General features: G+C 36.4%; 1 protein-coding gene across 2 annotated transcripts in view; it reads left to right on the forward strand.

Annotated features, from left to right (window-relative positions):
* Positions 1 to 5,188, forward strand: part of LOC145662804 (trypsin-like) — an 83,571-nt gene extending 78,383 nt beyond the window's left edge. For both annotated transcript variants that reach the window (XM_081728694.1, XM_081728693.1), the window contains exon 8: positions 4,851 to 5,188. In XM_081728694.1, the coding sequence (XP_081584820.1) occupies positions 4,851 to 5,015 (165 nt within the window). In that variant the 3' untranslated portion in view covers positions 5,016 to 5,188. The remainder of the gene's footprint in view (positions 1 to 4,850) is intronic.
* The last annotated feature ends 10,205 nt before the right edge of the window (positions 5,189 to 15,393 follow it).

The raw sequence follows: 15,393 nt of genomic DNA on the forward strand, positions 1-15,393 counted from the left end.
AAATTCTGGGTAAACTCGTGAAGAAGTTTGTACTGTAGGTATACGAGCAAGATGTGTTTTCAAAAAGAACTCTCTACCTATAGCAAAGTTGCTTCCGTTTTGGAAATTTTGATGTTCAAGATGCTTCTCACAGTGAGCGATCAATAACAGCAAAAATTGGATGATATACTCGCAAACATCTAGCAATATGGCATGTAAGCAATCATTACATCGCCAATCACGTAAGCATCTACTGCCAGACAGTTTAAACTAACTAGACAAAGCTAAGTAAAAAACAAGTCGACTTCGAGTGCTACATGATTTGACTCAAAAAGAATTACTCGATTGAATTTCCATCTTCGAATATCTACATAAACGCAACTAACTCGAGCCATTTAATAATGTGTGTAAAATATCATGCTTGGCGTGAGAAGCTACACAGTCTGCGGCAAAGTTCACACTGACGCCCAGCAAAGTTATAATGTGCATTTGGTGGGATTGGAAGAGCATAGTGCATGGGGAGCTGTTGTCGCCGGACAGAACGATAGACCTGAAACCTATACTGTCGATAATTATCGAGAATGCTCCTAGCAATTCGAAAAAAATGAAATGAAATCTTTGAGTTTTACGTCTCACGGTTATGCCGGCTAGGCTAAAGGAGACGGTGATGATGAGAAATGAATGAAATGGTGGAATGAAGAAAGTGGGAGGAAACGGTAGAACTCCGAGGAAACCCATGCACACAGAATTTGTCCATCACAGAGTTCACTTGCCGGGAGCACGGTTTGAACCCGGGACCACTATGCACCAGAGGTGAACACTCTACCACTGAGCCACCGCGGTCGACCTAGCAATTCAAAAGAAAGGATGGAAATGGGGGACAAAAAGGTTGTCGAATACCACACTGACAACGCCGAACACATACCTTTTTGACATCCCGTCAAAAATAGAAAGTACTTGCGTGGGGAATGGAGTTTTTAATGCATCCATAGTACAGTTTGAACCTGAAACTGCCACACTATAATTTGTTTCATCTCTGCAGAACTCTCTGAATGGTCTTAATTTAGTTTCAAAAGAGGCTTCTGAAAATCACGTGTCTTTCTCTCTTTCTTTCTTTCTTTCTTTCTTTCTTTTTTCTTTTTTTTTTTACCAGATATAACAGAAGTTCTATATGTACGAGAAAATGGCAAAAGGTCGTCAAACAAAATGATGTATATGTGCTTTCATGATGGCATTTCCGAATCACAATAAATAAACGTTTTATTTTGACCTTCAAAGGCTCAATAGCTCTTAGATAGCCTGGCATTGATTCAAATTACAGAAAAAGTTGCCTATCCATTCAATTCTCCTCATACAAATTTACTTGTGAGATCTAATTACGATTTTCCGATACAAAAATTAATTAAAACACTTCACGTTAATTGCATTTTTATGCAAAGTTCACAATGTTTACTTCTGCTTTACAGAGTCACTGTCGTTTCAGACCGTGGACAATTTTATAAACAAACAATGCTAAGCGTATTTGACATAAAATGTTTATGAAACCCTCATCACCATATCCTAAGCATTCTCTTCCGTTTTCAACAGAGCATTATTATAATACTGATTTTCTAAAATAATTTACTCTGGGGAAAAGTAATATGTTCATAAATAAAGTAACTGGACACTATACAGGAGAGTGTTGAATCAAATTAAGATTTAGTGCATTGGTAGACTGTTAATGTAAAGAAAAGTATCATCAGGATGATAATTGTAATAAAAACGTTAGTGAATGTGAAAAGTTCGTATTAAAATTGTTGATCAGTATTTGTCACTTTAAAAATGACAAAGCAGTATATATAGTAGAACGTAACATGGGATATTATTATGTGTAATCTACAGAGCAGTTGAAGGAATAGAGTGGAGCAATTTTTACAATAATATTTATAATAAAACTACCAAAATCGTCTCATTTTTAAATATGTTTCTTCATTCCTACGTTTATCTCTTGAAAGGAAAGTAATTGCTTGTATCTACTAATGAATAAATTGTATCATATTCTTTTAAAGTATCATTACTTACATACATACTCGTCCAGAATTGACGTGCCATCTAAGTTCACCATCTTCAAGTGCAACTTTTTATCCTTGTTTATATCAGTTTATTTTTTGCGCGATTTCTTTCAGAAACTAGTTACCAATTTTCATAACGTCTTCCTTCAAATCAAGAAAACCACGTATAGTTTACAGAAGTATATTACAGAAGTGCTGGTCATAGATAGTGGCAACAATTCCATTTTTCTATACCTAGCTTCATTTGTAGAGTAAATACCAACTACATTATTTCAAATGAAATCATCCGCCATGCCTATGGCCTTTTGCATCACCTATGGAGAAGAGCTGTCACCATTAGAACGTTCATCTTTATTTAAGCTCCACATGGACCACCGCACATCATCAATTATGATTTCTATTGTTCAGTAATATTCCCCATTAAGATGTTCCTTCATCTTTTCGAACAGACCTTACCCACGTTATCCAAGTCTCGAGAATGTAAGTGATTTCTGGATATCACCTACCACCTAGAACGTAGACCTTGTACAGCTTTAGCAGTATGACACCTTGTTTTATCATGTAAGATGATGAGCGTTCTCGACAAATATCTTTGACTGCACCTGAGTTCGTCATCTTTGCTCCTGAATACAAGAAAATAAATCAACAGTAATAGACTACACGGATCGTATGATTATGGGTAGTCTGGCCACCAGGCAAATGCTCTGTGTGCCCTCTCCTTTATGGAACCCCTAATTTTTTTTATAACAAAGTATAGTGTATAAATTTACCTTAAATACATTATATTTTCTAGAACAATACATAAAATAATTCGCGCACCATGTGTATCTTTCTTGGCAATAGATTTTCAAGGCACATATAAGGTTGACTAATCTAAAGTTACGGTTAAGTTTCCTTGCCATCCTCATTATCTTCATCATTGCCCTTTCAATGGAGTCAGTTCTCTCCTGGGTGTGACTGTTGAGTAGAGAATGTCATATGCGTGATAAACATCAAATCAGAGCAGCACTTTGCACGATCTTCTCACTAACATCGGTACAACAAATTCCGTGCAATTGCATAGTTTTTTTTCACTTTTGTGCCTCAGTGATTTGATGAGGCGCTCCCAGTGCTGCAATTTTGTGAAACTCAAAGTTGTTGTGCATGATATGGAGCACGATTTGAGACATTTTCTTACTTCCACGAGATCTCACGCGCAACCCATCGGTGACTCAGCTCCAGCAGGGAAGATGAGTTGTATTTTGTGGTTGTCAGTTTAGATTCGTCCTGAATAGGAACCATCTTGAACAGCATTTCTGCTTTCCAAACACGTTTCCACCCGTCGCTGCACTGTTTAAACTGGCATTTGCTTAGTCACAATATGTTAAACACATTTCCTCAAGACAGTCCTCTGCATTCGGACCACGTATTACTCCAATTCTGATTTACATAAGTTGTTTCACTTTCGTCTCTTTAGAGCTTTTAAAATCTCATTAGTTTGCTTTAAATCTCTTCCTCTACTTCACAACACTGCAGTGCTTAACTGTATAGAACCATTTTCACTCGCTAGACTCTATTTGACTCGCATCTTACACTTTACAAGAGATTTGTCATAATTTTATAAATATTATCGTTTAAAAATTAAAATTAAATAAATATTATAATTAATTTAATTTTATTAATTTAATTAATTTAAAAATTAATTAAATTTTATAAATATTATAATTTTTATGTATATCGAAATATCAGTACTTGAAATTTTATACTTCAGGTCCAACTGTCGTGTGATATTCCTTGTTTTCTCCTTCCACCTCATTAATTCCAGTTCCACCATACATTCCATATTTAAAATGTTGTTTTGTTTACCATAAAAATAGTTAAAATAACATCCAGCAGAAAGGAACAACTAGTCAAAAATGTGCTTATTAAATCAGAATGTTCAGAAATGTACTTTTATTACTGTATATTCTTTTAATATTTTGCAACATGAAGATTCGTTTAGTTTTAATGTGTTGATGTTGCAATTGAAAGAAAATACTGCTCATAGAAGAAAGTAGGCAGAAACCGATTTACTTTTCAAGTGAGAAAGTTCGCTACATCTGAATTAATATGTCAAAATACAGTTAGAATATTTGACTATACATTTTCTGTAGGTTTTCCTTGAATTACATATACTAAATCTAATTATTACAAACATTTTCTATACAAACATTTTCTGTAGGTTTTCCTTGAATTACATATCGAGATGTCTAAGAGCTAAACCTAGTCCATCTCTTTCGTTGCCCGTACAAGTGTGCATAACTTCCAAATATGAGAACATTTGTTGTCGAAATAAGTACCATATATTCTTTTAAGTATAAACAACTTCACTTCTTTTTAAACAATGCTTGAAATTACCCATACCAATCTCGTGTGCGTTTGCATTTTTTGAAATTACATCTCAATTATCTCTTGTGTGCTGTCAAAATTTCGCCAAGATACCATTTCCCTTGCTGGAATGAAATAAAGTCAAATAGCTCCATGTCTAAGTTATAAGCATGGCGAGTAACCAACTACACACACGACTTCATAAATTCGTTTGTACTCGTCTTAGTGTGTGCAAGAGCCTTGTCTTAAAGCATCAAAAGGTCTCGATGACTTACCTTTGGTTGCTTCTCTCAAGTTTCTGCTAAACCTGTCTGGTTCGTAACAGTATTAAATTCTAATAGGCATTAACAATTTTCTAACCTCGACACTTATTTGAATATTTACTAGTATTTGAAAAAAATGATTTTTAAGTAAATCGAAGTGTATAAACATATGGTCAAATATATTTATATTATTTGTGGTATTGTTTTACAGGGCGATTCTGGTGGCCCATTAGCGTGTGGTTCCCGCTTATCTGGTATCGTTTCATTTGGAAAAATACCATGCGGTCAAAGAAATTCTCCAGCTGTCTTCACTCGTGTAGCCTCATATATAAACTGGATACGAGCAAAGACAGGAAGGAATCTTTTTGACGAATAGCTAACAAGAAAGAAATACTGTCAATTTGATTCAAAAAAGAAGCAGCAACTTTTATTATATCGAAGGAAATGCCCAATGTAAAAATAACATCTGTGCAATATTGCCGATCGTTAATGTATAATTATATTCTTTGTAATTACATACTTCAAATAAAGACAGTTATTTATGAATTACGTTTCCGTTTTGTAGTCAATTAAGTTGCAGAACGTAAAAATCTAAGCACTAAACCTTTCAACAGTTCCACTAATAGCAATGGCAAAAAAAAAAAAAAAAAAGATTGATAATCAATGATTTGGGTAACATCATTGTCAGTAGAAAGTAGAAATTATTCATTTAAGACTATTTCTTATGAATGCGCTTCAAATTTACAACTATTTATCAACAAAATGGCAATACTTGAAGAAATAAGCAATTTACTAGATTAATGTAGCAGTGGACCATCTTTTCCCTTCAGAACAGCTCTGATGCGATATGGAATAGAGAAATAGAGGTTTTGAATAGTAGGAAGTGGGATACTAAACAATTTTGAGTGAAGTCATTACTCTGTTTCGTGAGAGAGATGGAAATTTGCACCAGATTCGTGTGCCCAAAACGGACTACACATGTTACTTATACTCAGGTTCGAAGATTGGGCGAGACCAAAAAGATATTCAATTTCATCAAGATGTTTCTGAAACTGCGCTGACAACTCAAGCTGTGTGAACGGGAGTATTATTATCCTGGAATGTGGCATATTGCCAGCAAACAACGTCTGGACCATAGAACACATATGATACACTAAAATAACGATATAATTTCGTTAGTTAAACAATCAGTAAGTATTAGCGGAGGACTTACTGGGAAACAGGATATTGAAGACCACGACATCACACAGTCTTCACGTTTCACGGTCGGATGGATACCCTACGCAACATACGCTGTTTCAGGCGTCCGCCACACACAAACACTACGTGATTCGAACTGTCATCAGTGGTCTATGTGGCATTTTTGCGACAACATTAGCGTTATGATAAAGTTATAGTCCTATATCAGTGGTTTCGTCCGTGCAACCCGACCCCATATATCCATGTTGTGCAACTCGTGGCAAATTATGATTGTCAAAAGCAGCTGTAGTAGATGTTACTTGAGTTTCTCCGACCCTTGCACCGCAATCGTATGATGATTCTGAGTTGCAGCTCACTTTAATGCTTAGCTGTGCCTGTCACTGAGGGTTTCCTTGCAGCCACTGATCTTCGCCAATGTGGTTTTTGCTGTGAGTTTTGTAGCCAATTGAACAACCGCTACCTCCAACAACGTCCATACAAGTGGACTTAAAAGGACACTAACAGATCCGTGGCGGTCGATCTGTGTATAAAATCGGAATTAAAGTTTCTGGCCCCGAAAAAGGACAGAATTGTAAAATTAGTACCAATACATACTTTCCGAAATTGGATTTTGACGCAAGTGCTTATTCTCTTTGACTGAGCAGTTGCTTTTAACTTTGTATTTCAGTTGCGTTTCCCGCATAATGATTCGATTCGCTGTGCTGAACGTATTCGTCACCCAATTTAACGTGGAAATCTAGTCGACCACTTATGTTTAAGTTGTAGTGTCATATTATTGTGGCAAATCTTAATTAACTTTGGTTGTTGTTCATTCAAGGAATTATGCGTATTTGTTAGAATGAGTCTATTTACAAATATTATGTATTGCTATTACTTTACACTTCAACTGTATTCCTTTATTATAGATTTCCAAAATTAAAATCAATCTGTTCTGAATCATAGAATAGAACAACACATTAGATTTTTTTTTACTTCTATATATCTACACAATCTTCTGAAACAAAATTATTGTAAATACTGCATCGCTTCTGTTTTTTTTTCTTTATATATCTGGATAATACTTGCTATAAGACATGACTACAATAAGTATTTTACTGATCACTTTTCATATAATCAAAATGAAGACTGCTCAGATTTACACCAATAAGAGTAACATTTATTGATCGCTTTAAAAGGAATGCAGTGTTTCTATGCTTCGTTGAGTAGAAGTTTATACTGATATCAGAAGGTACTTTGTGTATCTTTGATGTTTGAGTCAAACCATAGCTGGACACACTTTTAGCTAACTACCTTCGGTGATAAGAACTGTTACTTTCGCAGATACTTTGATTGATTAAATGAACAATTTATCTGGTTCACTTTAAATTATGAGATAAAGAAATATGGGTCCCTCAAGAAGATTTTAGTCATATACCAACACTTTTCAAAAACTTCACAGCTGTGAATTCATTCCTTAGTAACACATCAAGTACAAAATTTCGTAATCTGCTATCTTTAGGCCCCTTTCACATATCTTGGGAATATATGCATTCTTCTATGTTAGGGATAATATCGGGTGTTTGATGGGATATATGAGGTTAGTGCGATTGAAATGTCAATGACGGGTATCACTTCCCAAGACCAAAAAATTAGAACTACAAAAGCTGGTTAGTCAAAATAATGACTGAATGCAAGACGGAAGTAATTTGGAGTCTCAAATTCCAAGGAGTCATGAACCGCACGTTCCTCCACCCTTTCATTAGGGAAGCTCTTCCGTGCCAAGAAATGATCTAGATGATGAAAGAGGTAGTAATCGATGTGGTCGATGGGAAAGACGAAAGATGGGTGAGAAGGAGTCATCATACTGCAACTCACAGAGTATGTACCGTCTCTTGAGGAACATGTGAGCATGCATTACCATTCAATATAAGGACATCATTTCTGTTGACAACACTTGGGTCTGTGTAGACAAGTTTACGGTGCGCTCTAATGATCCGTAGTGATGGTTTCGCCTCGATGGAGAAAAATATGAAAAACATGATCCTTTGGAAACCGCTCTGGACGTTAAGCACGATCCAACCATTTCACTTAGCAATTACGATTATCGTAGCAGATGCATTTCTCAATAAAAGTGACAATCTGGTGCAGGAAACCTTCGGATTTTCAGTATATTTAGAAAGCTTCATACCTCCAGACGGAGAATCTAGTTGCCTGATGTAATTTCATGTTACCCTTGAGTCCAATTTTCACAACTTATGGATTGCGTGACACTGCCAAAGGACACTGGTAAAATGTATATAGCTTATCTCCACTTTCTGAGAGTCCCGCTCAACCTTCTTGAAGAGCTCACTAGAGCATGCTGTTGGTCGGTGGACGAGGGCTCATTTTTCAAAACTATGTCACAAGCATGAAATTCACAACTCACCGGTGTATGGTACGAACATTCTCCACTCCTAGTCAAAATATGATATTCGTATTTTATGCAGTTAAATGTCCCAGTTTGATTTGTAAAGCAAAATTACTGGTAAGTTTGTAATTTCCACCCTACACTTTCACATGATCCTGATAATCAACACACTAGTCCTGACTGACTGGGAAACCAGTCTTCCCTAAATATGTACCAAGTTCATCATACGTGGTATCGGTAACGTTAATCAGATATTTCAATCGCACTAAGCCACTAGGTAGTACGGATACCTAGTAACAGAAATGTTAATAATCTGGTGTGGAAAATTATAAAGGTAACCAAGAAAGTTTTGTCGTTTTTTCACCCACCACCTTGAAACATCGATGTCACTTAAGACGTACCTGGAAGGTCAAAAATAGTCCCCATCAGCATCGATGACCTTCAGCCAACGTACTGGAAGGCCATGGATTTCATCGCGGTAAAACTTGGTGAGCCGTGAAGCGAAGAAGGTATCAAGTGCATTTTGCACCTCTATAGGGATTTGAACTGGCGTCCTCTAAGGTGATTTTCCAAGAAATGAAACAGGTGATAACCGGATGATGCAATGTCCGGGAAGTATGTCGAATGCAATAGTTTCCCATTGAAGGCGTAGAATGGTGTCACGGGTTATCCTAGCCACGTGGGGCTTAGCGTTGTCCTGTAACAGGAGGATTCTTTTGCGATTCAGACGTGGCTCCAGAGTGTTGAGTTTTTCTTGAACACGGCTCACTTCTGACAATACACAGTTGCATTGATGCTCTAACCAGCTGATAGCAGTTTCCGATGCACGATGCTGCGAACAGTCCACCAAACATACAGGAGGATTTTCTGCTGCGGTGGTGGTTTCGGCTGTTTTGGAACCGGTTCATTGGATTCTAACCAATGATGACGGCGCCGTGGAGCTTCGTACAGGACCCACTTCTCATCACATGTCAAACATCCTGCCCAGAAATGGCTCTTTCCTCAGACGAGGTAGCAAAGAAACAGGTACCTGCTCGCGTACCGGAGTCAAATCATGTGGGAACCATTGACCCAACTTGTAGTGCTTTCCAAGTAGATGGAGGTGTTGCCGAATGGTATCTCCACTCACATTAAATTGTAGTTCCAGTTCCTCACGTGTCCGGTCACTTTTCGCCTCAATTGCTGGATGAAGATCTTCATTTTGTACATGTGTTGGTCTTTCTGTACGTGGTGCGTCTCCGAGTATTTCATCACCGTCCTTAAACTTGTTAAACCATCGCTGCAATGTTGGCATAGTCACGACACCCTCACCAAAAGCCTGGCATATCTTCCTCCCCGCTGCAGTGGCGTTTGATTTCAGTATGAACTCTTATAGCATACACGCCCTTATGACTCTGTGAAGGTCCCATGTTCACTCTGTTCTTACGCAAGTTAACCGTGTAACCAAACTGCCACAACCAGGTAGAATGTGGGATATACCCTCAGCAACAACTGACCTTCACCTTATCTCCATTCGCATTCAACTCAGGGTGTGAGGGCCAATTGAACACAGACCTCCACAAAAAGCCACATAACTTCGTTGGTTACCTTTTTATTATTACCTTGTCTATTGATCCGGTGACCTTTGAATTGGTGAACGCTGCCCGTTACATCATAATTGGTACACGTCATGCTGTGAAAATCAAAGGAGATTAGTACAACGGTTGGGCAGCTGGTGATTAGGTATGATTTCGTATTCGATTCGATAAGAAATGCCTTGAAAGCCTAGGAGGCAGATCTCGTCGTCACCAGTTGAATACACATGTTCAAAATGACCAAATTCAAGAAGCCAAGAAATCCTTATATTTTATACAGCTGACAACGCACGGAATATTATTATTCTACCATGTTCCCTCTGTTATGTGTACTTGACGAAGTAGTCAACTATCATTTATTCCCCTTTGTGGTGGAATTTTAGTAAATAAGTAGAGGTCTGCGCGGATGCTGATATCCGCGGATATCCGCATGAAAATGGGTATTTGCGGATATATATCTATTTTCTGTGCGGATAGCGGATAATGTTTCCTACATTTTTCTACCTAATAAAATGCTGTGATTTTCTGATAATGGTGGAAAGAGCACTAAAAACATTCGTTTTGAATTAAAAGATTTAAAACCAGTTGAAAAATACTAAAATCAAAATACAAGTGTGCTTGAAGCTTATGACTCAGTGACAGCAGAAGGCCAAAAAATGACACGAGAGAGTTGTCCTTTTATTGCTGTTTTCAATATTTTTAGCAGCCGTTTTGTAGGTGAATGACATTTCTGATCTAAACAGAAAGAAACGACAGGCCCCATCGCTACTCCTCAAGTACCGCTATTTGCTGTAAAAAAGAAAAATAATTGCCGCCAAAGCCTCTGTGATAAAGCTGAAAATTTTCTGACCATTCGCCTTGAAGAGGAAGCAATGTCTCCAAATAAAGTTTTTCTAACCTGAGAGGTCAGGAACAAAACCCTAATTTAAAACACCGCATCCCCTTCCATAAACTGAAAACTGGTCTGCAGAATTATCTTTGCCTTTTGTGACAAACTGGAGAAGGGCGTGGGTCACCGAAATAGTAAACAAATCACATCATACGCTCATCTTTCTCTCTTCCTCTCTCTTAAAAAAAAGAAAAATCTTCACTGTTTCCTTTGAAGTACAACAGATACTGAATGCACATTTGCGACCCCACAGGTTTCTCTCTTCGGAGAGGTGCCACGGACCTCAATGAACATTCCGAGGGATTGGAGTTTTATAACATCAATTGTTTCTCTCTCTCTCTCTTTCTTCTTGTGTGTATGTGTATATGTATGTTTTGGGCCTCTGGTAAAGAAAGAAAGAACAACCAATGCGTTGTTTCTTCTACCCTAAATGTGTCCAACAATGAGTGTGGGCTGCAAAGAAAAGCAGTAAATTCTAAACTTCCTCTATTGCCTCTTCCCGAAATTAACGGTATAGACTCCCTATTGGAATTCAAAGTTATTTTCACTTCTAGTTTCAGTAAAAGCGTGGTCGTGAAAGCTTGTATTGATTTTGAGTTTAACGTCCTGTTGAGCACCGAGGCTATATGAGACGTTGACCTACTGATTAGCGTGGAATCCGAACCACATGAGCTCCCTCCGGGAATTGAAACCGGGTCTCCCACGCCAAAGGCACGTACGCTAACCGCTTAGCCACGAAGAAGCTTGGTCGTAAAAGCATGCATTGTATTGCGTTGTTAGATTCGTCGCTTATTTTTTTAAAAAAAATTACTGCAATTACTGGTGCTAGTGTCAGATCGGAATATGTGGATGTGATTGCGGTCCTGTGATTAATTTTTATTTCTTAATAACGGTTATTTCTATTTCGCCTTTGTGCTTAGAACAAATACCCCCTTTTTTATGAGCAATGATGAAGTTTAAAAACTTAGTGACGTGCTCTAAAATTAGTCGATTGAGGGGATATTACCTACGTGGCATTATTTTGGTCCGATATCTGCAGATTTGGAGATCTTGGGTAAGTACATAAATCGTTCATTAATTTCTAATTTGTATCTGCACTGCTTATATTGCGTTTTATTTATCGTAGTTGGTATTTGATCACGAGGAAACTGATATAATATATTATTTCGTTTGATTCAGAAAACTGCGTGTATTATAGAATATGTATGTTGTATATATTTGCTACCTCATTATCTGCGGATGCGGATGCGGGTGCGGATAGAGATGTTGCGGATGCGGGTGCGGATGCGGATAGAGATGCTGCGGATGCGGATGCGATATTTTGTATCCGCGCAGACCTCTATAAATAAGCTAATGAAAACCATTGAAAATTATTCTCATCACTTGATTATTTTTCGAAGAAACAGTGATTAATCTGTTAACTAGTGGTATTTGTTTATTATGTACTAGTTTTTGTTGTACCTTTACATGTTTTTAATACTCCATTAAAAGAACATATACAGTAAACTTTCATTTTATACAATTAGAAAGTACAAGACATTCATCATTGTATTTAATTATAAAATACGATCATCAAAAATTATAAAAAGGAAACAATTTCAAGTTATTGGCCGTACAGAGGTATGGCAGACGAGAATACAAAGTAATGAAGTTAGTACAAGATATGATGATATAATATTTCGTATTTATTCACCCGAAGTTCAGCCTGCTTCCAGAACATCTAAGGAACATTTTAATATAGGATTCTCCATGAGTGAGAAATATCCAGTTTATTCTGTAAATAATGTAAATATTTGTAGTTCTAGGTTATGGGCACTTTTGTGTTTTAAATAAATATTACAAAATATTAATAAATCTCTGCTAAATATTGGAGACTAGTAAATTCAAAATGGCAAAACTTACTTCTGCTGGAAACCGAAATCAAACTGAACTTTCTGAAGTACAGTAACCAAATGAAAATAATAAAGTTAACTCTATAATTAATACCGGTAATATAGTAAATAACAATTGTAAGTAATCGTAAGTCAGTTTCAGTTAAAACTGCTACGAACTTTAAACAACTGAAAAAATCAAGACAAGTATTTTGCGTCATTTTATTAGGCTTTAAAATTATGCTACTCATAAGTGTCGGAAGTCTTATAGAACGGCTACGTCTTTTCACAGTCTCTCCGTCCGTCAGTCTATCTGTCAACAGATATCAGAAGAAAACGGTAAAAGATATCCAGAAACAGTTTTCTGTAATCAATTCAGCATTCTAAGAATAGGTATCATCTCTACCATTAACCCTCTATTCAGAAACCATGTCCAGTTTCAACGTTGATCCCCAGAGAAGAAAAACGGTACAGATATCGACATGTGGTTTCTTGCAATTGATTCAGTGTCTCAAGGAAAGATATCGTCATCACCAACAACGTAGTAATAAAACAGGGAATGTTTTAAAATTTACTATTACTTTTCGTTTCAATATTGACATCAATAGAACGAAAATGGTATGATATATTAAGAAGCATTTTCTTGCAATCTATTTAGCGTCCTGAAAATAGGTTCTACCTTTACCACTAAATCTCTATTGAAACTGGAAGTAGTAGAAATCAACCATTTCCGGTTTCAACGCTGGTCCTCATAGAGCTAACACGGTAAAAGGTAAATGTAAATGTAGATTTGGATTTTTGTAATCGATTCAGCGTCGCAATAATAGCTTCTATCTCCTCTGTTAACCCTCTATTCAAACATAAAATTGTAGAAATCAACCACTCCCGGTTTTAACGTTAATCAACCATATAACGGAAACGGTAAAATATATCGTGAAGCGATTTTTTAATAATAAATTCAGTATCTCAAGGGAATATACCATCACCACCGACAACATTCTATTTAAACCGTAAATGGTTGACATTTACAATTATAATCGGTTTTAATATTGATTTTCATAAAGCAAAATCGATAAGAGATAGTCTATCGAGAAACGGATTTTTACAATCCATTCAGTGTTCCAAGAATCGGATCCATCTCCTCCGTTAGCATTCTCTCCAAATCAAAAGGAGTACAAATCAACTATTTCAGGTTAAAAAGAAATTTTTTGTCTAATCAGTACCCCAAGAATAGCTCCCATCTTCGTTAACCCTCTATTCAAAACGGAAATGGTAGAAAACAACATTTCCGGCTTCAACTTACATCCTCATAGGACAGAAACGGTAATTCATAGCGGCAGCTGGTATTTTGCAATAGATTCAGCGTCTGAACAGATCATATCAACCACCTTTAGCACTCTACGGAAACCAGAAGTATAACCATTTCAAAACATGTAGTCCTTGTTATAAATCTTTTCCTAAAGGCTCCTACCCTCTCATCGGAAGGCTAATTTTATAGTGTTGCTAAATCCACAATTAAGGGTAATGTTTCTTGGTGGTCTACTTAGATAGATTGCGCAGTAAATGTTACCGAGTGGGTACGAATGCCCCCTAATTCTGAGGATGTTATATATTGAAATGGATTTTACCTCCGATTTCATTATTGACTTTCATAGAACAAAACATGGTAAGAGATTTGAGAAACAGTTCCTTGAACAGATTCAATATCCCATGAATGACTATTATCTGAACTTTTATGTACCTTTTGAAACCAGAAGTGATGAATATATCTGATCTTTTGTTTACAACGCTGATCGCATAATGGATGAAATGGACAGAGGCATTAATTGTCAGTTTTTTAAATATGGATTCAGTTCGGAAAAATATTTTCATCTCTGATTTTATTCTTTTATTGCAATAGGAAGTGATAGAAATCAATTAGTACTTATAGTTTCAATGCCAAACCCCATAGAGCCTAAAAAGTAAGAGATAACAAGTAATGGCTTTTAGATATGGATTGAACGTCCGAGGAACAGGTTCTATATTTGATCTTATTCCTCTATTGCAACCTATAGTTATAAATGTACTAGTTCAAGTTTGAGTATTAATCTACCACAGTTTGGAAATCTCCGTAGTTTCACGGGATGAAACTTAAATTCACGTATGTCTTTCTCAAATCAAACACAAAAAGCATTGGTAAGAAACACTTAATGGCTATATGTCCTAAACTGTTTCTGGTAGATATTCTAGGTCCTGGAGTACATTCATTTTCTTCTATTGGAAGAAGTGTAATAAAAATTCAGTTCCGTTCCGGAAGGGATTCAAATAATTTTACGAAAAATAAAATCCTAGAAAAGTACCATTGAGAAGCCCATATAACAAATAATGTGCTATATCCAGCAGAAGTAAAGAAATTGATATCGGTATAACAATGAACGATTTACTTTATGACGTTAAATTTTAAGCACAGATATTCAGCTAGGAGATATTACAGGAAAGATTCTCAATCCGTAGTAAAACTTACTTAAAAGAAAACTACTTACCTTTAATTTAAACAAAATCTTTAACGTGACATTAAATTGTACTACTTACGTTTACCTGCAGTAATTTATATCCCAATTTTTTTGCCAATGTATTAATAGCCAATGCATTAATAATGTTTAATGCAAATATGAAAACTTATCATGTAATTGTAAAGAAAAGACTATGCGTGAAAATGGAGGAATTTCACATGCAAATCAACGTTGGGTCAATTATATACAGTATGTCACATTCATATTCGTACACACCTAAATTTAAAAGAAAACCACTATATATGAAACATACTGATAGTAAAATTGACAGCAGATTGCTGG

The sequence above is a fragment of the Thermobia domestica genome, chromosome 10, assembly GCF_964235325.1.
Source record: "Thermobia domestica chromosome 10, izTheDome1.hap1.1, whole genome shotgun sequence".
Lineage (NCBI taxonomy): Eukaryota > Metazoa > Arthropoda > Insecta > Zygentoma > Lepismatidae > Thermobia > Thermobia domestica.